Consider the following 25130-nt stretch of genomic DNA (forward strand, 5'->3'; position numbering starts at 1 on the left):
ACCATTTTTTGGTCGTTGCTCTCCCGCTGGTCAGCACACATCGCTGTTTGTGACCAGCGGGAGCAGCGATCAGGCTGGTAACTATGGTAAACATCGAGTTACTAGGGGCACACGCGCACCTATTAACCCGTTGTTTATCATGGTTACGAGCCTGCTAAAGTGAGCAGTAACCTCCCGCTCACTGTAGCAGAGTGGTAACCATGATAAACAACGGGTTACTAGGTGCGCGTGTGCCCCTAGTAACCCGATGTTTACCATAGTTACCAGCCTGCTCCTGCTTCAGCAGGCTCGTAACCAGGAGCGGGACATCGTGGAAAGATTCGCTGCTCCCCTGATCGTTGGTGAGCCTGCCTGTTTGACAGCTCACCAGCGACCACATAGCGACGCAGCAACGATCCCTGACAGGTTGTATCGTTGTCGGGATCGTTGCAGCGTCGCTAAGTGTGACGGGGCCTTAAGGGGTATTCCGGTTTCCTCACACACTCCAAAGACATACTGATAGGGAATCTGGATTGTGAGCCCCAGTGGGTACAGTGCTGATAATGTCTGTAAAGCGCTGATTAATGGTGCTATATAAGTGAGTAAAATAAATAACATCCTCATGCTGACTAGTCAAGAAAGTAGACCCCCTGCTACCACATTATTCCATTAAAAAAAGTAAACGAACACCATACAGTAAGGCTGTGTGCCCACTATGCGTTTTTTAAGCATTTCTGCAGCAGCTATTCTGCTGCAGAAACGCTTAAAAACGCTTGGTAGAAGGTCTGCTATGTTCCCCACTGATAATCCGCATGTGCTGTGCACATGCTGCAGAAATTTCCGCTGTGGATTATCATTGCGGAAAAATCCGCAGGACTACCAATTATTTTGCGTAATCATGGCTTTTTGACTTGCATTGAATCGCATAATATTCGCATCACTACATGTGCACATGCGGATATTAAGTGATTCATTGTGCAGATGGTACCCAGGTTTGGAGAAGAGGAGACTCTCCTCCAGACCCAGGTACCATAGTACCTGTAAAAAAAAGAATTAAAATAAAAAATATACATTATACTTACCTTCTGATGGCCCCCGGTCTCCATAGCGATCAGTCGTGGCTTCCGATGGTCTAAAAGGACCTGCCATGACGTCAATTAGTCATGTGACCATTCTTTTATGGTCACACTATATAAATACATGCCGGTTGCATGGATTTATATAGTGTGACCAAGTTGTCAAGCACTTTCCAAGTGATGCTAAAATCGCTTGGAAAGCGCTTGACAACCCGCATGCGAAATCGCATGATCAAAACGCTTCAACTACGCTTGTCCCTGGCAGGAAAAACGCATGTACAATCCGCATGTAAAATCAGCATGCGTTTTTTTCTGCCAGGGAGATGCAGAAACGCTCAGGAAAAATACGGAGCATCTCTGCATCGTGGGCACATAGCCTAACTGAATATTACCACCATAAAGTGGCTCAGGCACTCTGTAGGATATCAGAAATCTGCAGACCATGAAAGTATCTAAAGTACTGTTCTGGAAGAATACATTACAATAAATCCAATGATTCACAATTGAGGTCTTCACTGTTAGCAGTTATTACTTTCCTTTTGTTCCCAATGTGGCCGAGAATCTCATGAAAGCCAAGTTAACACAAGTATATGAATTCTTGGGCCAGTTACTTCCTGAATTTGCAGATGTGACTCTGTTTGTGAGCCAGAGGTTCAGGTATGTACATAGAAATCATGGGGCCCCATAGCAGAAGTTCTAATTGGGCCCCCCCACCCCATAGCAGAAGTTCTAATTGGGCCCCCCCACCCCTCATAAAAATAAATTAATAACTGTTGGGGTCACAGAAGAGCATATCTGACAACTTTCCAGCTTTTAATTTTGCTGTGCACCTTTTTCTAACACACTTTCCTTCCACTCAATTTTCCATTAATATGCTTGGATACAGCACTCCGTGAACAGCCAGCTTCTTTAGCTATGACCTTTTGTGCCTTACCCTCCTTGTGAAGTGTGTCAATGACTGCCCTCTGGACATCTGTCAAGTCAACAATCTTTCCCATGATTGTGGAGCCTACTGAAACAGACTAAGGGACCTTTTTAAACGCTTAGGAAGCCTTTGCAGCTGTTTTTTGTTAATTACTCTAATTTACTGAGATAATGACTTTTGTGTTTTCATTGGCTGTAATCCATAATCAACATTAACAGAAATAAACACTTGAAATAGATCGCTCTGTTTGTAATGACTCTATATAATATATGAGTTTCACTTTTTGTATTGAAGAACTGAAATATATTAACTTTTTCATGATATTCTAATTTAGTGAGAAGCCCTTGTATAACCGCCATATGGTGACCATATACTGTAGTGGTAGATATCAGTAAGAGATTACAGTACAGTTATAGATGGTGGCTTAAAGCTGACATTACTTCTGATGGAGTCATTCACGTTTCCCGTCTTGTCCATGTTGCCAAACCGACATGTCAACTTACAGCCACGACTTGTCTGCAGAGATTACAACAAACACACATCTGACTTCTTACATTTTATGCAATGTCCCCATCTATTCCTAACCTGCACAAACTCCTCCTGCTGATACCCCAATGCTGCCGTGTGTGTCCCTATTACTGCACCTCCAGTGTGGCACAAAAACAGCACTCCTCTTTCTGCCTCACATAGTAATGCCCGCAACTATGCCCTTTACAAAGTAAAATGGCTCCTCTGTGCTTGCTAGATGGTAAAATGACCCTCTAGAAAATTTGAAAATATCAATGCAAATGCATCAGTGCAAATACCCTAGAAACCAAACAGTGTCCACCTTTTACCCCTAAAGGGATAATGCCTCATGTGCATCTTTGACAGTCACAATACTTTGAGTTGCTCAATAATGCTCCTTAAGTGGCCATTTAATGTGCCCATTGGTTTACATCTTTTAAATAAGTATTTTTATAAATACATACTGCTGCCATATGTGCCTGTGAGCGGCGCTATTGCTGCTCACTCAGTCCGCATCACGTTACCCCGGCTGCAGCCGCAGATGAAATCCGCTGATGTCACATCAACTTCCAGACTTCCTTGATTCACCCAGGCGTGACCCAGTCGCACGCACCCCCCGAGTGACTGGGCAGCGAGCGGCGTTTCATTGCATGTCACAGCCCAGTATCCAGTGCGCACTTGCAGCCAATGAAAGCAGAGGAGAGAGGGAAAGCGCGCACTGGATACTGTGCTGTGACGTGAGGTGAAACGCTGCCCACAGCCCAGTCAAACGGAGGGTGCGTGCGACTGGGTCACGCCTGGGTGAATCAAGGAAGTCTTGAAGTTGACGTGACATCAGCGGATTTCAGCAGCTGCTGCAGCTGGGGTTCGCGTGATGCGGACTGAGCAAGCAGTGATAGCGCCGCTCACAGGCACATATGGCAGCAGTATGTATTTACAAAAATACTATTCAAAAAGTGTAAATCGATGGATGCATTATACAATGTAGTGGACCATCTCTTTTACATTTAATAATGTTCTGAGTCACCCCATGTGCAGCTTCCTTATACACAGTATGATGGGCCCACAGCTCCCGTATACAAAGTGTGATGGGCCCACAGCTCCCCTATATACCGCATGATGGGCCCACAGCTCCCCCTATACTCAGTGTTATGGGCCCATAGCTCCCCTATAGAAAGTATGATGGGCCTACAGCTCCCTTATACACAGTATGATGGGCCCACAGCTTCCCAATACATAGTATAATGACCCCCCACAGTAGTACCCACACTGTATAATGGCCCCTGCAGTGAATAATGGCCACTGTAGTGTATAATGGCCCCTGCAATAGCAGCCACATTGTTTAATGGTCCCCACAGTAACCCCCACACTGTATAATGGCTCCCACAATAGAACCCACACTGTATAATGGCCTCTGCATTAGGTCTTATATTATATAATGGCCCTCAAAGTAGTCCCCACATTATATGATGACCCCCACAGTAGGCCCCAAATTTTATAATGGCCCTCACATTAGTTCCATGTTATATAATGGCCTCCACACTTTATGATGGTCCCTCACAGTAGCCCACACACAGTAGCCCACACAGTAGCTCACAGTAGCTCCCACACAGTACGAGAAGCCATCACAATAACCCCACAGTTTGAGTGCCACCCACAGTAGTCCCCACAATGTATGAGGGCCTCCCACATTTGTTCCTACAATGTATGAGGTGCCCCCATATTATATGATTCCCTCCACAAGTTTTAATTAAAATAAAAACATCATATACTCACCTAATCCAGGATCCTGATGACTCCTCATGCAAAGCGCCGGTGAACATCATGTGCGTGCGCCAGCGCTTCTGTCCCTGCATCACTCTGCCGTTTTGTGTACCGCAGACATAAAGCGACATATGTTCTACAAAAATGAAACTAATAGTGAAGGGAGACCGTGTCTCCTTGCTCTACCGCCCTACCGAATAGTTAAGGGTTGTGGTAGCTCTGGATGGGAGACCCTGAGCACAGGTTCGGGCATAACCAGACCTTCCGGCCTACCGGTAGCAACACTACTGCCGTGACCACATGTACATCATGGATGGGTGCATGGACTATGTGCCATCTGGAACTATTTTAGACTTGCATTGTCTTGTCTACAAAACAAACAAGACTAATGCAGTTTGCAAGTTTTTTCACACGTTGACTTATGGTTATTGTGTTGTCCTTGACCAGTCCACTGTACATAAGGACTGCACACTCACTGAAGTTCCTAGAAGCCATGAATTGTCTTTGCAGAATTTTCTGTCCAAACATTTTTAATCCTTGAATTCTGAAGCACATTCTGAAGCACATCCTCACTTAATATACACTGTGTGCAGAATTATTAGGCAAGTTGTATTTTAGAGGATTATTTTTATTATTGATCAACAACTATGTTCTCAATCAACCCAAAAGACTCATAAATATCCAAGCTTAATATTTTTGGAAGTTGGAGTGGGCTTTTTTATCGATTTGGCTATCTTAGGAGGATATCTGTTTTTGCAGGTAACTATTACTGTGCGGAATTATTAGGCAACTTAATAAAAACCAAATATCCCATCTCACTTGTTTATTTTCACCAGGTAAACCAATATCAGTGCACAAAATTTAGAAATAAACATTTCTGACATGCAAAAACAAAAACCAAAAAAATTAGTGATCAGAATAGTGACCTTTCTTTATGATGACACTCAACAGCCTTCCATCCATAGATTCTGTCAGTTGCGTGATATGTTTTCGATCAACATTGCGTGCAGCAGCCACCACAGCCTCCCAGACACTGTTCCGAGAGGTGTACTGTTTTCCCTCCCTGTAGATCTCACATTTTATGATGGACCACAGGTTCTCTATGGGGTTCAGATCAGGTGAACAAGGGGGCCATGTCATTATTTTTTCTTCTTTTAGACCTTTACTGGCCAGCCACGCTCTGGAGTAGTTGCATGCATGTGATAGAGCATTGTCCTGCATGAAAATCATGTTTTTCTTGAACGATACAGACTTCTTCCTGTACCACTGCTTGAAGACGTTGTCTTCCAGAAACTGGCAGTAGGTCTGGGAGTTGAGCTTCACTCCATCCTCAACCCAAAAAGGTCCCACAAGTTCATCTTTGATGATACTAGCCCATACCAGTACCCCACCTCCACCTTGCTGGCGTCTGAGTTGGTGTGGAGCTCTCTGGCCTTTACTGATCCAGCCTCTGGCCCATCCATCTTGCCCATCAAGAGTCACTCTCATTTCATCAGTCCATAAAACCTTTGAAAAATCAGTCTTAAGATATTTCTTGGCCCATTCTTGACGTTTTATCTTATGTTTCTTGTTCAAAGGTGGTCGTTTTTCAGCCTTCCTTACCTTGGCCATGTCCCTGAGTATTGCACACCTTGTGCTTTTTGATACTCCAGTAACGTTGCAGCTCTGAAATATGGCAAAACTGGTGGCGAATGGCATCTTGGCAGCTTCACGCTTGATTTTCCTCAATTCATGGGCAGTTATTTTGCGCCTTTTTTGGCCAACACGCTTCTTGCGACCCTGTTGGCTATTTGTCATGAAACGCTTGATTGTTCGGTGATCACGCTTCAAACGTTTGGAAATTTCAAGACTGCTGCATCCCTCTGCAAGACATCTCACAATTTTGGACTTTTCAGAGCCCGTCAAATCTCTCTTCTGACCCATTTTGCCAAAGGAAAGGAAGTTGCCTAATAATTAAGTACACCTTATATAGAGTGTTGATGTCATTAGTCAACACCCCTCCTCATTACAGAGATGCACATCACCAGATTTACTTAATTGGTAGTTGGCTCTCAAGCCTATGCAGCTTGGAGTAGGACAATATGTATAAAAAGTATCAAAGTGATCAAAATACGCATTTGCCTAATAATTCTGCACGCGGTGTATTAACACAAACTGAAAAGATAGTGCCACACATTTTTACCCTGAATATTATAGTAATATCACTTTTTACATTAATATTTAATTTGATATATTCCCTAACAATGAAGAGACTGTAAATATATTAAAATTGTTAAATACACTAGACTACATGTGCAGATAAGTGCAGCTATTACAGTTATGGTGTATCTTATGCTACAAATATACGGCCATGTCACTGTACATGCATTAATTCAACAATGTCATTGTTAATGAAGCGCAACTTCAAAAACCTCGCTCTAACTATTTGTTCAAGTCTTGCAAGAGTGATCACTGGTGTTGTGGCGGCACCTCAACAAGAACCATAGAAAAACAATTCAGGGTAGATCAAAAAGAACACCTGAGTCAAAGGCCAGGCTTAGACGTGACATAGACTATCACCATGGTTTTATGGGTCTGCTTTATTGTTATTAAAGGTTACAACCATCAAACTATGAAAGAAATGACCTTTGAATAAAGTTCAACCTAAACATGGCTGCAAACAATTGTACACATCATTCTACCATCTTAATATAACAAAAGCACAGGGCACAGTAGGGCTATATACAATGAGGGATAAGAAATTTAAAATAAAATGCTTTAAAGGGGTTGTCCCATTTCAGAAAATTTTGGTCACTGGGCAGTTTGTTATAATAAAACAACCCGCACTTTACTTGCCTTCCCCGAGCCCAGGGCTGAGATTCTGCCACTGCTCCTGGTATCTGATACTGCCAGCAGCTCTGAAGTCATGTCGGCAGTCAGAAAGCTCAGCAGCTCTGAAAGAGGCGTTTCATCTACATGGTGTGGTAGAGTCTCTCACTCTGCGGCACTCAGAGGTAGATACCGGACACTGTCTCTTTAAGTCACTTGGTGGTTTATTAAAAGAAGCAGCATAAAGCATAGCCAAGTGCAAAACATAAACATAGGCTTTCTGTCATAACAGGAAAACAAACAAAAGGAAAAAGGTGCAGTACAGTCCTTACTTCGGCCGAGGTCCGGCCACTCAGGGTCAGCAGTAGCACACGGTCCAGTTTCAGCACAAACACAAGTTCCTCTCTCTCATGAGCTTGCTTCCACACTCTGACCCCACCTGAGTGTCAGGGCTGGTTATTTAAAGCCCAGACTCTCCCCGGATTGGAGGTATGGTGGATAACGTCCCGCCCTGCACTTTCGTTATCCACTGCAAACATTCCCTTGTAAAAGTGGTTCTATTAACTCTCTCTGCACCGACTGTGCAGAACTCACATGTTTTCACATCACTGAGTCTAAGCGTGACTTTGTCACAATGGGCAGAGTCACTAAAGTTGCCAGCGGATTATTCATCTCTGTACTGTCCAGTCGATCAACAGTGAATATGTATTTATTCAGGAACAAAGATGACACAGCTTGCAACTGGTATTTCTTATAGCTTAGGATCTTAGCATCTTGTCTGTCAACTTACAAAGTGAAAGTGAAAATGTGCTTCAGCTACACACACACAGTGAACAGGAACTTTCTGTGTTTTTTTCCTCAACAATGCATTATTGGCAATACAACACTACTGCTGGAGACAGAAAACCAAGCACTATTAAACAGTAATAAACAGTAGTTGATGCAATATATAAGCATTATTCCAACACCTCCACTCAATATCTACTTATCCTGTTAGTCCCACAGAGGTTCTGAATTCTTCAAATGAGGTTCTGAATTCTTCAAATTTGGCTCTTGGAAGTGGCTTTGTCATAACATCAGCTATCATCTGGTCGGTTTTGAAATAAACAAATTCAATTATGCCACGTTGTATCAAATCACTCAGGTGATGATGTTTAACGTCACTGCATTTGGTCTCGCATTGATCTTTTCACTGCATGCAAGTTTAATGCATCCTTGGTTGTCTTCATAAATCACCATCCGTTGAATTGATAGCTTACCAAGATTGCCTAACAATTGGTTTAACCAAATGACCTCTTGACTTGCGTGGGTTGCAGACACATACTCTGCTTCTGTAGATGGCAAGGCTACAGACAACTGTTTTCTTCTAGACCAAGAAATTGAACTTACTCCAAGCTTGAACAAATAGCCACTTGTCGATTTACGATCACTTAAGTCCCAGCCCAGTCTGCATCCACATTGCCTGTGACTTTTAGATCTCCTATTGCAGATATCCTTAAATGTATGTCTCGAGTCTCTTTCAAATATCAAAAGAACTCTCTCAACAACATTCTGTAACATCCCTGGCGGCATGCTGGCATGGATTACCATCTCCCATGATGCAAGACCGCCAACTTACCTGTCAGTCCAGGCTGTGCATCGTACTCCTCTGCTTGCTGTGTGCGTGTCTCTTGTCTACTGGCTTAGGGCGGTGGCACTGTTACTTCCTGATTCTTAAACTTGCAGTGGGCATAGTCCTAGTGCATCCCCAGCCTATTGTTGTGAGTCACTGGAAACTTAAACCTCCCCCACCCAGTGGGAGGTGCCTGAGCAACACTTTCTTTCAGTGTGTTCTGTGCAACTGAGTTGCCAGGTCCTGACCTGAATCTTGTCTGTTTCCGCCACCCTGGGGGCTGAGTATCCACGCCCATTACCTGTATCTGTGACTTCTTGTCTATTTCCGCCACCCTGGGGACTGAATGCCCAGGCTCGTTCCTGAGGCAGTTCCTGTCTGAACTGTGTCCTAGCCCATTACCCGTTTGTCTCTATGTCCGATCCTTTCCTTTTCCTGCAGTGTCTGAACCAGTTCCTAACTCCTACTTATTGTCTCTGTACTTCTGTTTGTGAGTTTTGTGTCCACTCGCTACTTCATAGCAAGTACCTTGTGTGTATCTGGTTCTGCTTGTCCCGTTTCCCTGCCTCTGTATCTACCTCCTGTGTTCTAGCTATCTTCCTGTGTTTCCCAGTCTGTTCCATGTGAACAGAGCCCTATCCTGTCTGCCCGCACCTGCGGCTCTGCTCCACTCTGCTTGCCCTCCGCACCTGCGGCTTTGCTCTGCTCTGCCTGCTCCGCTTGCCCTCCGCACCTGCGGCTTTGCTCTGCTCTGCCCCGCTCCGCTTGCCCTCCGCACCTGCGGCTTTGCTCTGCTCTGCCCCGCTCCGCTTGCCCTCCGCACCTGCGGCTTTGCTCTGCCCCGATCCGCTTGCCCTCCACACCTGCAGCTTTGCTCTGCTCTGCCCCACACCGCTTGCCCTCCGCACCTGTGGCTTTGCTCTGCTCTGCCCCGCTCCACTTGCCCTCCGCACCTGCGGCTTTGCTCTGCTCTGCCCCGCTCCGCTTGCCCTCCGGACCTGCGGCTTTGCTCTGCTCTGCCCCGCTCCGCTTGCCCTTCGTACCTGCGGCTCTGTTCCTTTATCCCAGTCTGTACTGCTCCCTATCCAGCCTGTTTTCCTACCTGCCAGTACCGTTCAGTCTGCATACTAGCCGTACCTGCCAGTACCCACCAGTCTGCTTACCAGCCATGCCTGCCAGTACCCACCAGTCTGCATACCAGCCATGCCTCCCAGTACCCGCCTGTCTGCATACCAGCCAAACCTGCCCGTTCCTGCATTCCCCGGTGTGGGTCAACAGCTGTGACCGGGGTCTGACCTGGAGTAGCACCTAGGCCACCTCCCTCCTCGGACCACGGAGTCGATTAAGCTTTCGTGTGATCGTGGTTAGATCTGGCGAGGCCCCTAGTCACGCCCCTCCAGGCACTCCTCGGTTCGTGGCCCAGTGGGACCACTAACCACGCTCACGCTAGTCAGTCCGGGCGTGAGCGTAACACATTCCAGTCTTTTTGCCGTGTTTTTTTCACAAATCTGCAGAGAATTCCAATTGTGGTAGCGATATCCGGTGTCAAGTCATAGTTGCTATGTATAGAAGTGTCCGGCTTATTGTTAGGTAACAGATGATCTTCTTCTTCCAACTTTATGTAGGATGATTCCATTGGTGTTGATATACCTTTGGCTTCTGACATTCCAAACTGATTCAGAATTGAGTTGATTTTTGCACTTTGGTTTAGAAGAAAGCTTCCATCTTCTCTTTGGACCTGAATTCGTAGATAATATGTCACATTTCCAAGGTCTTTAGTTTCAAAATGCTGATTCAGAATTTTAGTCATCTTTGCAATTTCTGTTTCCTCTTGATGAACCATAATCACATCGTCCACATATAAGAGAATATACATCCATTTTCCGTCTGTACATTTTGTGTATAAACACAGATCTACTTGACCTCTTCTAAATCCTTCTAAGACTTCTTTAAATCCTTCTTTAATCCTTCTAAGACCAATAAGACTTAGTTCATTTTGGTGTTTCATGCTCTTGCCAATTGCTTAAGACCATAGAGAGATTTTCTGTAGTTTGCAAACGAGATTCTCTTCACTCTCTTTAATATAACCTTTGGGTTGAGTCATTTAATGCCTATTTCTGACCATATATATTGTAAAGGTACTCCCAAAAACGAAATATATCCAAGAAAAGCAGGAGTAATACATCAATAGATTAAAAGTATATTTTTTATTGAAAAAGTAAATAAAAATGAATTAAAAAATAGATATGGGGAAAATAAATATAACGCAGAGTAACACCTCACTCAGTATAGTTACAGTCAGCCAAAATTAGCCATGCATGGTAGAGGAATCAAAAGGGTACTATGTCATTCTATTAAATTTCATAGACTAATACACTGTGGCCATCTAGTGGATGGTGAAGAATATTACATCAAATTAATACGTGTAATCCTTATAATAAATAGGTTTATATCAGAAATTAATCAAATGATTATTTTGTAGGGGAGATTACAGTCTAACAAATAAATAATATAGACAGAAGGGTATAAATAATTATATATAGTCAGAATGTATAGTGTTATGATAGATGGTTAGGCACTATATTTCACCAGTATTAGTATGCAACATATAGACGATTCCACCAGTGTGGATATGCAACATATAGAAGGTTATATATAGAGATAGTTAAAGTGCTAATAGTGCATCAAAGAGGATCTAAAGTGACATATGTGCATAATTCCAAACGGAATTACCATAAAGACATTTTATACAGAGGCATGTATAGACAGTCATGCATGTGGATATGTATGGAGCTAGTACCTGGGTTAGTACTGGCATCTGGATGGGCAGATGCCCCGACGCGCGTTTTGCATTCGCTTCTTCCAGGGGGCGTGTGTGTCTGATTGTAACTATACTGGGTGAGGTGTTATTTACTTTTTCAATAAAAAATATACTTTTAATCTATTGGTGTATTACTCCTGTTTTTCTTGAGTCATGTACAAGTCCGCTTCAATGTCATCGTTTAAAAAGGCAGTTTTTATGTCTGACAAACATATTTTGTACAGCAGCTTTAGCCATTAGAAACCTGATATTGGTCTGCTTTGTAAATAGAGAAAATGTGGCATCATAATCTTCACCATATTTCTGATAATATCCTTTTGCGCCTAATCTTGCTTTAAATTTATGAACCTTGGCTTCAGAGTCATACTTGGTCTTAAAAAGTCATTTACATTTGATTGCTTTCTTGCCTTGTGCTAGTTTGGTGAGTTTCCAAGTTTGAAGTTGATGAAGGGACTTCATTTCCTCATTATCAGCATTAATCCATTTCAGTTTTTCATGGACAGGTAGTTGTTGCTGTTGCATCTCATCACATGACTGCGGTTCTGACACAGGTAGTGTTTTGACAAAGTACGATAGACCCTTAACTAGTATACCCTTGTTTGATCTTGACGAGCTCCAGCTCCTGATTTCAAGTTCACCTGATTTTTCTTCTGCTGCTTCTTCAGTGGTTGAAGAACCTAACCAAACTGCTACATCCTTTTTAATGAAATTGTGACTGAGATTGTTGTTGCTTCAGCTGGACTTCTGGTATGATGTCATAAAAATTGAGTTTTCATCAATCATTACATCTCTGCTTATTGTGACCTTGTTCGTTTCTGGGTGCAGGATTCTATATCTTTTCCGGGTTTAACTGTAGACCACCAGGATACCTTCTTTTGCATGAGATTCCCACTTGGTATGTTTTTCTTTAGGAATATGTACAAATACTTTACTTTCGAATATTCTTATGTGTTGTAGTTCTGGCTTCTTACTGTTAAATTGCTCAAATGGAATTTTCTCAGTAGCTTTACCTGGTAGTCTGTTTTGAAGATAGCAAGCTGTCATAATTGCTTCACCCCAATATGTTGTTTGAAACATAGTTGGTGATAAATACAGAAGTGGTGACGTGTTTCCATTATACTTTTCCTCTGATTGTTCCACTCCTGGTTTTGGCTTACAAATGCTAAAGTAAAAAACTTGAATTTCCAGAATTGGTAGTTCTGGTTAGTCATATTTGGCACTGTGAATTTCACAGAGTTGCTGCAGGCGACCATCTTTGCTTCTTCTTCTTAGTACACTGTTGTTCTCTCTTGTCTGTTCTCTGGGTCTTTGGGCTTCTGGGCCCATAACCTGTTGGCAGCAGATTCATCTCTGTACTGTTCAGCTGTTCAACAGTGAATATATATTTATTCTGGAACAAAGATAACACAGCTTACAACTGATATTTCTTAGCTTAGCTTAGGACCTTAGGATCCTGTCTATGAGCTTGCAAAGTGAAAGTGAAAATGTGCTTCAGGTACACACACACACACACCACATACACACACTTACACAGACACACACACACATACACACACATACACACACACACCACATACACACACTCACACAGACACACACACACATATACACACACATACACACACACACACCACATACACACATACACACACACATACACACACACACATACACACACACACACATACACACCACATACACACCACATACACACCACATACACACACAAACACACACATACACACATACACACACACATACACACACACACATACACACACACACACACATACACACCACATACACACCACATACACACACAAACACACACATACACACACATACACACACACACACATACACACACTCACACAGACACACACACATACACACACACACATATACACACACATACACACACACATACACACACACATACACACACAAACACACATACACACACACACACACACATACACACACACCACATACACACACACACACACACCACATACACACACACACACACACCACATACTCACACACACACCACATACACACACACACATACACACACACGCACGCACACACACACCACATACACACACACACCACATACACACACACACATACACACACACACATACACACACACACATACACACACACATACACACACACCACATACAGACACACATACACACACACATACACACAGACACACACCACATACACACACACCACATACACACATACACACACACACACCACATACACATACACACACACCACATACACACACACACACCACATACACACACATACACACACACACCACATACACACACACACACCACACACACACATACACACACACACCACATACACACATACACACACACACCACATACACACATACACACACACACACACACACACACACATACACACACACAGTGAACGGGAACTTCCTGTTTTTTGTTTTTTTTGTTAACAACGTATTATTGGCATTACAACCCTACTGTCTAGCACAATTTTTTTTCCCTTTTTTCATGGTTTTGAATTTTAATTATTGATATGTATGTCACTTAATTCATTATTGGTTGCATATCACCTTTGCAGGAAGTCTATTTCAGCTTTAAAAGGGATCTGTGGTCCATAAATTTAAATGCACCTTAGTCGCTTGGCACTTTATTGTTACGCATACATATAAACCTCTATGGGATGTCTTGATATCTGTTGTAGTCATTTATCCTGCTATAAATTTGTAGGGAGCACTAGCGCCTCCATCTGGAGTAATTTGGTATTACCAGTTGATATGGTGAGATCTGTCTTGTTTTTCCTCTGTGTTAATCATGTTTTAAAATGTGTCTTTGATTAATAAAATATTGTATATATTTACTTTGGATGGTTTCATACTGTATATAGCGGGGCTATGTGTGGATTCATACTGTATATAGGGAGGCTATATGGGGTTTCATAATGTATTTAGAGGTTTATGTGGGGGCTCATACGGTATAGGGGGTGTCAGCATACTTAATTCTGCTCAGTATTAAGTAATACAATTAATATTAATTTAAAATAATAATTATTAATTGAGCAGAATTAATTTCAGCCTATTGGTTCGGCCTCCACAACAGTCACAGTCCCTCATGTGGCCCCTCAGGAAAATTAGCAGCTTTCTGCCTATGCACAGTGTACACAGAAAGCTGTCAATCAGTGGTGTGGGTGGGGTTATACAGAGTTCAGTATTCAGAGAACTGGTAGAACTGCAAGAGATAAAACTGTGATTTTATTAAAATTGCAAAAAGCAGCCTAGTAAGAGACGCATCGCTGGAATAAGGGTCTCTGTATTTATATCATTCTGCTCTTAGATGTGGCAGCACATCTAATTCCTTCATTCATTTTCAAAATCCCTGATTGTAGTCAGAGCCTGCTCTTAGGTTTAGGTTATTCTCTTGTGGGTTTGTCTCGTGCAGTAATACTGTACATGCGGGTAGTGAAGACTGTGACACAATGGATGGACTGTTTAACGTGGATTTGCTAGCCACCACAGCTTCAAGACAGCATTTAAAACGTTTGTTGTTGCCTTGCATGTATAAGGCTCTGTTGGTTCTCCATGACAGACTCGTGGTTGTGCCTGTACTTTCCTCCCACGCTCACATCCCGAGCAACGTAGGCCATTGACAGCATTTAGCATAATTTAAATGTCACTGAAAAAATCTTACTATGATTACCATTTTCTTTCAATTGTTTGAGCATAGTGCCACTAGATATGTCCTGATCTACTTTATTCTAGCTGTAGTATTTGAGGCTGGGAAGTTCTGATTGACTTTTCTTTTCTTTCCCTATTCAGTAATGTGATTAGTTTGCTAGCCCTAAAGCTCCTGGCAGGTTCTCTTTAATACACGACTGTGAAATGTGCCCTATTTGTTACAATGGCACATGTTCCTGATAGCACAATGAACAAGTATTATATACATACAGTATATAATACTCTTTTGGTACACTTGGGAAAGTAAAACAAAATATATCAACAGATTCATTAATGTGTTTTCACCAGGTTTCAGTTTTTAACGCTTTCATGCCCGCTTCATCCAGCTTTGCTAAAATGGGTAAAGCTGGGGTAGGACAGGGGCAGAATGGGGTGTGACAGCACATCTCGTCTAATTCATAATGACCTATGATATACCTTAAGCCACAAATCTTACTCCAGTACTTGACTGGAGTAAGATTTGTTCTGGGCAACTTTTCAGACACTCCTGATTCATTAAGAGGAGTGCGCCTTACCACAAATCTTTCTCGTCATGAATTAGGGGTGCACTTTTTAATGAGTCAGGAGGGTCTGCCTCCAACAACTATAGTCTCTGGTCAAATAGTGACTTGAATAAAGCAAAACACAACTAAAAGGGTGACTTTAGTATTAAGATAGTACATGATAATACAAGATGTGCAGACATTCAAGAAGAACTGTTATCAAGGCAAACTACTTCCCCAAATATTTCCTATTAAATGATTGTGAATTTTCGGTAAATATTTTATTAAGCTAAAAATATTTCATTTTAATAAATTATAAAATGGAAAATTGATACATCTGTCAGCCACTTACTTTGCAACTTTCATTTTTTTTCAGGACATTTATCTTTTCTGCCTTCACAAGAGGACGCCATATACCATTATTTATAGTAGCTTTGGCATTTATATTTTGTTCTTACAATGGTTTCTTACAAAGTCACTGCATGATATATGTTGCTGCATACCCCAATGACTGGTACATGGATATTCGATTTCAATTAGGTAAATGAATGGAGTCAATGCTTTATAGCTCTGCTTCTATCTATCTATCTATCTATCTATCTATCTATCTATCTATCTATCTATCTATCTATATCTACCCGTCTGTCTGTCTGTCTATCTATCTGCCTGTCTACGTTATCTCCCTATTGTATGCTGTTAAAATGTAGTTCTAAAGTTCACAATGCCAATAAAATGCACGACCTTACAATATTACATATCTTATATAACTTTATTCCTATTTCAGGGCTTGCCATTTTCTTTCTTGGAATGGGCATTAATATACACAGTGACCATATTCTGCGCAAATTAAGAAAACCAAGTGAAGTCTCTTACAAGATTCCACAAGGTAAAATCAGATCAGATTATATAGATCCTATGTACATATCGGAAAATAATATTTACTAATCATTTTGCACCTTAAAAGGTGATTTACAAAATAGCAAATAATCATCTATCCATATGGTATTGGATAACATCCATGGGATATTGGATAACTTGCTGATAGCTGGGGATCCAACCGCTTCGACTGTCAGCAATTTCAAGAACGGAGCTTTGCAGGGCCCTATCTTGAATGCAATAGAAGTTCGCATGCTTGACCTCTGCTTCATTCATTACCTATGGGACTGCTGAAAAAATATCCAAGTGCTTTCTCCAGCAGTTCCACAGACAACGAATGGATTGGAGGCCGAGAACGCACACTTCCCCTGCATTCAAAACTAAGCATTATGCCAATCCCAGTAAACTTTTTTTGTGTAAAATCTGATTCACATGGCTTTTACTATAATAACCTGCTTTGTTTCCACCCACAAATTTGGATGGAAAATCTACAACACATCCACAAGATATGAACAGAGTCTACATGTGTAGCCTGAGAATTCTATCACAACATCAATGTTGTCTTCGTATGAATGATACCATATTTTAGTTGCTCTTTTGCTAGATTAACATAGTGCTTTACAAACATGATATACATCTGTTCAAATGAGGTTTGTTAATATGATTCATTCCTTTACAGGAGGAATGTTTAACTTTGTTTCTGGAGCAAATTTCTTTGGTGAAATTGTGGAGTGGTACGGTTATGCTATAGCAACATGGTCTTTGCCAGCATTTGCCTTTGCAGTGTTTACCACAGTTAGCATTGGGCCAAGGGCTTATCATCATCACAAGTAAGGCACAACTTTTTGTCTCTTTGTTAGAATTTTTTTAAATTTATGTGAAAATAATAAAGCAAATACCTAGTTCCTAGCAGAGATGTATCTACATTTATTTTTTAGAAGTTGCATGGTGCCATCAGTCAGCACGGGGAATATTTTTTTATTAATAACAGCAATTTACCAAATTCTGGAAATTTTAGAGCGAGAAAACAAACTAGTTGACTTTATTTTTTTTATTTAGCTGCTTTGTACATACTGTAAGGCAGCGGTGTTCACACTGTGCAGTAACTGAGGCAGTGACCCAAGCAAGTCCAACATAAACAGCTTTTATTTCAGCAACTCACGGGTTAACAGAAAGACCTCCGGTTCACAGCTGGGTTAACAGAAGTCCATACACAATGGTTGTCTTGGGCAATGGCCGCGCCGGGCCGCTCAGAGCCTGACGGGTGCAGAGCCTTCCCAAGCGTGGGTTCAGCTATACACAGTCCTGCCGAGTTTTCCTGCTATCCTCCTAGCAGGTCCAAACACTGAACAACACTAATCCTTAGTGCAGGGTTTTTAAAGGACTTGTGGTAAGCCACTGGAAAACCCGGGTTGGAGGGAGGAGACCGCCCCACTGCCTTCCTGTAACCTCCTCCAAGAAATGAAGGCCCTGCCAGGTTTTACTAATCTGCCTTAGCCAGATAGTCTGACCAGGTCAATGCTCACCTTCATCCCTGCATTGCAGCCACAGGTGAGTTTGTGACTGCAATGCACTCCAATGGATTTAAAAGAACTCTGTACACATTCTGGGGGATATATAACGTCCCTCGTATACGATCCCGGTCACTGTCTCACATATCCCCCCCTTCTGTTCAATCTTGTGGGGTTGAACATTTGACACCATACAGGGTGCCAGGGACAGGGCATCCGCGTTTGCCTGCGACTTCCGAGGGCGATGTTCTACAGAGAAACTGAAATTTTGCAGTGACAGGAACCACCTGGTGACTCGCGCATTCCTCTCCTTGGCATTCCTCATCCATACCAAGGTTGAGTGGTCCGTCACCATGCGGAACTAACGCCCAAGTAAATAATAACGTAGCGATTCCAAGGCCCACTTAATAGCCAAACACTCCTTCTCTACCACGCTATAGTTTTTCTCTGCCGGAACAAGTTTTCTACTCAAGTATGTGACCGGGTCCTCTTCACCATTCACTTTTTGTGACAATACCGCCTCTAGGCCTACCTCCGATGCATCTGTCTGTACAATGAAGGTTTCCTTGAAGTTGGGGCTGATGAGGACCGGCTGTCCACACAGGGCCAACTTCATGAACTGAAAGGCTTCTTCTCCCTGAGGGTTCCACCGAATCATTACCGATTTTTTTTTTCCTTTCAAAAGATCGCTCAGGGCCGCCGTTCTCCAAGCAAAATTAGGTATAAACCGGTGGTAATACCCAAGGATGCCAAGGAACGCCCTCACCTGCTTTGTACTTGACGGTTTAGACCAGTTTTTTATGGCCTCAACTTTATTGATTTGGGGCTTGATAACTCCTCGGCCAATCACATACCCCAAATATCGGGATTCCTCTAGCCCTATCGCACATTTTTTGGGGTTTGCCGTTAACACCGTGGCTCTGAGAGAATCCAGCACCACTTGTACCTGGGATAGATGCGTATGCCAGTGCTAAAGATGATAATATCATCTAGATACGCGGACGCATACTCCCGATGGGGCTTGAGCACTATGTCCATCAACCTCTGGAATGTAGCCAGGGCCCCATGTAATCCAAAAGGTAAGACCACATAGTGATATAGACCCTCCAGAGTTATGAAGGCGGTCTTTTCCTTCGCCGATTTCGTAAGAGGTACCTGCAGTAACCCTTGGTGAGATCGAGCGTGGTAAAGTACTGGGCCTGCCCCAGTCTCTCAATCAGCTCATCCACCCTTGGCATTTGATAAAGGTCAAACTTTGACATTTCATTTAATTTCCGGAAATCGTTACAGAAGCGTAACGATCCGTCTGGTTTTGGAATCAGTACGATGGGGCTAGCCCACTCACTCCGTGATTCCTCGATGACGCCTAACTGGAGCATTTGCTTTACCTTAGCTGTGATGGCTTGCCTCCGGGCTTCGGGTACCCAATATGGTCTCATTCGCACCCTTACTCCAGAATCAATGTCATGTTGGAGAACTGTAGTCCTACCCGTTAGCTTGGAGAACATGTCAGTATTCTGCTGCACCAGCGAGAGCCTCCCGTCGCTGTTGTTTAGTAAGAGCATCACTTATTCTGACCTCTCCCCCGGACACATCCCTGGCTGAAGGTAGAGAACTCTCTGACAGCATGCCCGAAGTGACGTCTGTTACTAAACATTCTCTATCTTTCCAAGGTTTTAGCAGGTTTACATGGTAAAACTGCTCAGGTTTCCTCCTTCCGGGCTGATACACCCGGTAATTTACCTCCCCCACCTTGTCTCGAACCTCATATGGCACTTGCCACTTGGCCATGAGCTTACTCTTGGCTGTGGGTACCAGTACTAACACCCGATCACTCTTTTATGATATGTGCGCCTCTGGGCTGCCTGGGCATCTAACAGATGTTCTTTCACGATGAGCATGACCGCCACAATCCAGTCCTGCATACTAGCCATGTGTTCAATTATACTCCTATGTGGAGTCGGCTCTTGTTCCCACGTCTCTTTGGCTACGTCCAACAGACCCCTAGGGTGTCTGCCATACAATAACTAAAAGGGAGAGAACCCTGTGGAAGCCTGGGGTACCTCACGGACGGCGAACATCAGATAGGGTATCAACATGTCCCAATCCCTTCCGTCCTTAGAAACCACCTTTTTAAACATGGACTTGAGGGTTTTATTGAACCGTTCTACTAGCCCGTCGGTTTGAGGGTGGTACACCGATGTGCGCAATTGTTTAATTTTTAGCAGTTTGCACAGTTGCCTGGTCACCTTGGACATAAAAGGGGTCCATTGATCCATCAGGATCTCCTTAGGTAGTCCAAGGCGACAGAACATGGCAAACAGCTCCCGTGCAATCAGTTTCGCCGAGGTGTGGCGTAGCGGTATAGCCTCCGGATACTGGGTGGCATAGTCGACGACCACCAGTATATGTTGGTGGCCACGAGCAGATTTTACAATGGGCCCTACCAAGTCCACTGCAATCCATTCAAAAGGAACTTCTATCACTGGCAGGGGTACCAATGGGCTACGGAAACTTGTGGTGGGTGTGGTCAACTGACATTCGGGGCGGGATTCACAGTACTTTTGGGCCTCCACGTAAATCACTGGCCAAAAGAACTGTAATGTATATTATGTAACAAATATACATCAAGCATTAGCAAAAATGTTATAAATGTATCAAGTGTTAGAAACAATGTAATAAAAAAGTCCCCCCTCCAGCCAGTAATAAAATAATGGAAAATGCAGTTAAAGGAGGTATTGTGGCCTGAGAACGTTATCACTTGCATGCCAGGTTAATTTCCCTCTAGAAGCCGTCTTGTGGCTAGGAAAGAGCCATGTGAGATACACAACAGGTCTAGTGATCAGTGTGTTTCCAGCAGATAAAAAATGATCTAATACTGTATTTATCATCTATCCAGTGGAGATGATCATTTACTTAGACCAAAATACCCCTTTAACATATATTTTCTTTGATGTTGATTATATCAAAACAAAAATACTACACTTGTTGGGGTTCCACATGACTGTAATAACCTGAAAATGTATTAAACTGATTATTTAATGTGAAACTTATATTATTATTATTACATTGCTAATATTATTATTTGTTTTTTAGGTTTTACCTCCAAAAATTCAAAGACTATCCCAAAAATAGGAAAGCTGTGATTCCTTTCATTTTTTAAGCATGACTTTTCTAACTCCATATATGCAAGGCCATGGACCGCCTGTTTTACAGTTACACAATATATGAATTAAAAAAAATTGTGATTACTTTACAACTAACATGATCATGTTAATTATTTCATGTTGATTTGTAACAATTAGTTTATGGTATTGCACTTACTCGCCGTTCCATATTCTCTTTTATGTTTTTTGTACAAAAATAAGAGAAAACAAGACAATGGAGAAGAAAAAAATTAATTTCCTGAATTCATTGTAGAAGTACGGCACAGATCTGGAAGTTAGAAGAATATCAAACAACTTTTTTTTGAATGTCAAAATAAACCTAATATTGGTCTATTGTACTATGGTGATAAGATTTGCAAACACACAAAATATAATACCACTTAACATATTTTTCAGACCATAAGACGAACTTTTTTCCCCCCAAATTTGGGAGGAAAATGGGGTGTGCATCTTATGGTCCAAACGTAGCTTACTGGATAGTTGCGGTGGTGGTGGAGCGGGATCGCAGGCCCCTCCGTTTCCTCCCTCCTTCAGGAACGCAGCAGCAGCAGAAGAAGAGGTGAGATGCTGCGGGGCTGGTGTCTAGCTGTCGGCGGTGAGGCAGAGTAGCGTGCGTCGCTTTCCGGTGGCCACGGCCATCTTCCCGAAGCCATGATGTACAGGAAAATGGCCGCCTGAGCCGGCGCATGGGCACACAGGGAGCTCGGTCAGCCATTTTCCTGTAGATCACAGCTTCAGGAAGATGGCCGTGGCCACCTGAAAGCAGCGCACGCCGCTCTGCCACGCCACTCACAGCCCGCACTGGACCAACACAGGCACTGACCCCAGCCAGATCCCAGCCAGGCACAGGCACCGGCCCCAGCCAGGCACAGGCACCGGCCCCGCAGCATCTCACGTCTTTTGCTACAGCCGCTGGGTTCCTGAGGGAGGGAGGAAACAGAGGACCTTGCGATCAAGCTCCACAACCACCACAGCTCCCTGCTGCTGGAGCACCACCTTCTTGTATCCAGGGTCTGCAGCATTCCTCCACTTCCACCAGTTTCCAGAAGGATCCTGCCTCTTGTGACCCTCGCTCCACCGCCCCACAGGTAAGATACAGTACCTATTCAGACTATAAGACAGACCCCCATCTTATAAACAATATTTTTTTTCCTATTTTCCACCCCAAAATTTGGGATGCATCTTATGGTCCGGTGTGTCTTATAGTTTGAAAAATACGGTAATTTAAGAAAATTAAATTGTGGAATATAGAAATCTTCTTTATTTAGTGCACATAGATCATAAGTGTAGAATAAGCAGAGATTTAAATTGCAGAAATTAAAAAGAAAAGAAAAGGTCAATGAGGGGCGCAGATGTGCTAAAACAATAATTAAAGAACCTTTACTTATCACTGGTCCTGGCTTTGACGCTGAACTGACGGGACAAAGTCACATGTTTAAATGGAAGGTTGTTGCTTCAGCCAAGTAAACAAGGAAAGGTTATTTTATTATTTTATCACATTACCCCCTTGGCTGATTTTCTGCATAGATAAAATAATGTAAGTTACAAATAATCATTTACCGCAAATTTATAAATCAGGATCTCCTGCCCTGTAACATGCTGCCTTTAGATTGAGCAATATTTTAAAGGTGAAGGTTTACATTTAAAAACAACAGCGCTGAAAATAAAACATAACTAAGAAAAATTAAGAAAAAGAGAGCGTAGAAGAAGAGTTGTCCCACTAAACTCCTAACCGGACAAATGGGAAATCTGAAAAACTCCTCATGTAATTTCTGTTTTGCTGACAATTGTATTTACATAATAAAAACAACCCCAATGTAAATGACATTTGTCTGAGTGGTTTTGTTTAATTCACGATGCAATACTCTTTGTTGATCCCGAGGGGAATTACAATATCACAGCAGCAGAAAATAGACATAAATTACAACATAACAGAAAAATTTTGCAGGTATAATCTCATACATTCTTATTCATGACCGGTCAGTACAATATACCATTAGGACACCTATAATACACCAGTCACTTGGAGAATTTCACGTTTAGGTAATTGTTGCACATTCCCATAGCAGTCGGCACAAACGATTTCCTGTATTTTTCCTCCTTACACCTTAGTAGGATTAGTAGAAGGTTGCTGAAGGTGTTCCTCCACCTAATGAACAGCTCATATAATGGGTGTGCGTTATTGCTCTTTATTGCCAAACACTTCTTCTGAATTCTTTCCTCCACTACCTCCTCAAAAGTTTCATGATGTCAGCCAACTGTCGAGCTCTCCTTCTTGATAAGCTTGTTTAGCTTATTAGCATCAGACACCCGTGACATGCCCAGGGGATGGGGACGACTCGGCGCCCGGGCCCTGTTGTTGGTTTTGGGGGATGTCGCGGTGGCCGGCTCCCGGGGCCGTACCCTGGGGTCACTCTTAAAAGCAAGGAATTGGGGGAAAGGTATATGGGAAAGGGGAAAGTTCGTGACACCACCCATGGTGTCTGGTGAGACTCACCAGCGCTGCTACAGTCCTCTGATGCCGGTGGTCAGGCACCTTAGTTGGTGCCTCTCCCCACAGGTGGAGCGGGGCCTCAGGGCAGCGTAGGAAAAGGGAGGCAGAACAGAGCGCTGGCGGGTGCAGAGCCGCGGAGGAAAGAACAGACAGAGGCAGGATTTGAAGTCATCCAAGTCTTTACTTACGGTAGTGCTTTCTCAGCTCAGAGCTCCTCTCTGCTGTCACACGGCGAGCTGCGGCCGCCAGGGTGGGGTTCAGCACATTCCAGGTAGTTCAGGAGCGCTTGACAGGACCCCCTGCTTGTAAAGTGTTCCTCTCCTTGTGAAGCTTTTCCCGCCTTGTGTCCCCCACTGTGTCCCGTACGGGTACCGCGATGTCCTTGATGGGTAGTGTGTAGCTCCCGGACCGACTGGGTGCCCTTCTTGGTTATTAGTGGTGAGAACTTGGCGTAAGGCCGGGTCCCTCTGGATTAACTCAGATTAGGGAATATAGGTGGCGACTCCGCTCCGTCCGTATCCCCCTGGGATCCACATAAGCCTCCGGACTTTTCCGACAGAGACGTGAAGTGCGAAGTCAGATAATCGGGGACCGGTACCCCCTCTTGCGGCAGGGTCTCTCTGGCAGGACCAGAATAAGGTATTCAGGTGGTGACTCTGCTCTGTCCGCACCCCCTGAGATCCTTTCGCCTGTGGAGCTTAACTCCTCTGCTCCACTCCAGGGCCTTCTTGGTTGGACTCTGACCGGGGAAAGAGCCGGTTTTAACTCTGCCCCAGTCCCCTGTCTCGAGGCCTGAGACCGGGAACCGTGGACCCTCCAGCCGGCAGCAGCTTTGCGCTGACTTGCCGTTCCAAAGACCCACGACCAAAGACCCGGCTATTAAAATGGCCTCCAGTTATATATGATTCTATTAAGTGCTAAAGTAAAGCGCTTCCTCCACCCTCACTCACTACTTGGTTCCCCCTAACTTTGGTTCCCCCCAACTCCTCCATTCAGGACCGGAGTGGCACTATGGTGCTTTTAGGCCCCCTACAGAACTGGAGTGGTGTAGTGTTGAGTGTGTGGGTTGGGGTCCTGTGTGGTGCTCCATCCTTACCCTGGAGAGAAGATACCACACCCCAATATGAGGTGCAGTACCCCTGTGGCGACTGAACCCTCAGGGGCGCCACACCCGCACACTATTTCCCCAGCATATGATTGCGAAAAAGATGGCACTTGCCACTACGGACTGGTAGAACATTTCTAACATTTTGATGCACACATTAAACAACCTTAGTTTCCATAGAAAGTACAGTTTGCTCACCCCCTTCTTTTAAATCCTCTCCGTATGGCA

The 25130-nt window shown here is 43.4% G+C and overlaps 1 protein-coding gene across 1 annotated transcript in view; it reads left to right on the forward strand.

The window, feature by feature from the left end:
• Positions 1–23125, forward strand: part of SRD5A2 (steroid 5 alpha-reductase 2) — a 98300-nt gene extending 75175 nt beyond the window's left edge. Inside the window, 5 exon segments of the mRNA XM_073672827.1 lie at positions 16126–16289; positions 16534–16635; positions 17305–17421; positions 17424–17455; positions 21233–23125. Of these exon segments, the coding sequence (XP_073528928.1) occupies positions 16126–16289; positions 16534–16635; positions 17305–17421; positions 17424–17455; positions 21233–21271 (454 nt within the window). The 3' untranslated portion in view covers positions 21272–23125.
• The last annotated feature ends 2005 nt before the right edge of the window (positions 23126–25130 follow it).

This window comes from Phyllobates terribilis, unplaced genomic scaffold (assembly GCF_046119375.1).
Source record: "Phyllobates terribilis strain yellow unplaced genomic scaffold, ASM4611937v1 Scaffold_3__8_contigs__length_932513732, whole genome shotgun sequence".
NCBI classification, from domain to species: Eukaryota; Metazoa; Chordata; class Amphibia; order Anura; family Dendrobatidae; genus Phyllobates; species Phyllobates terribilis.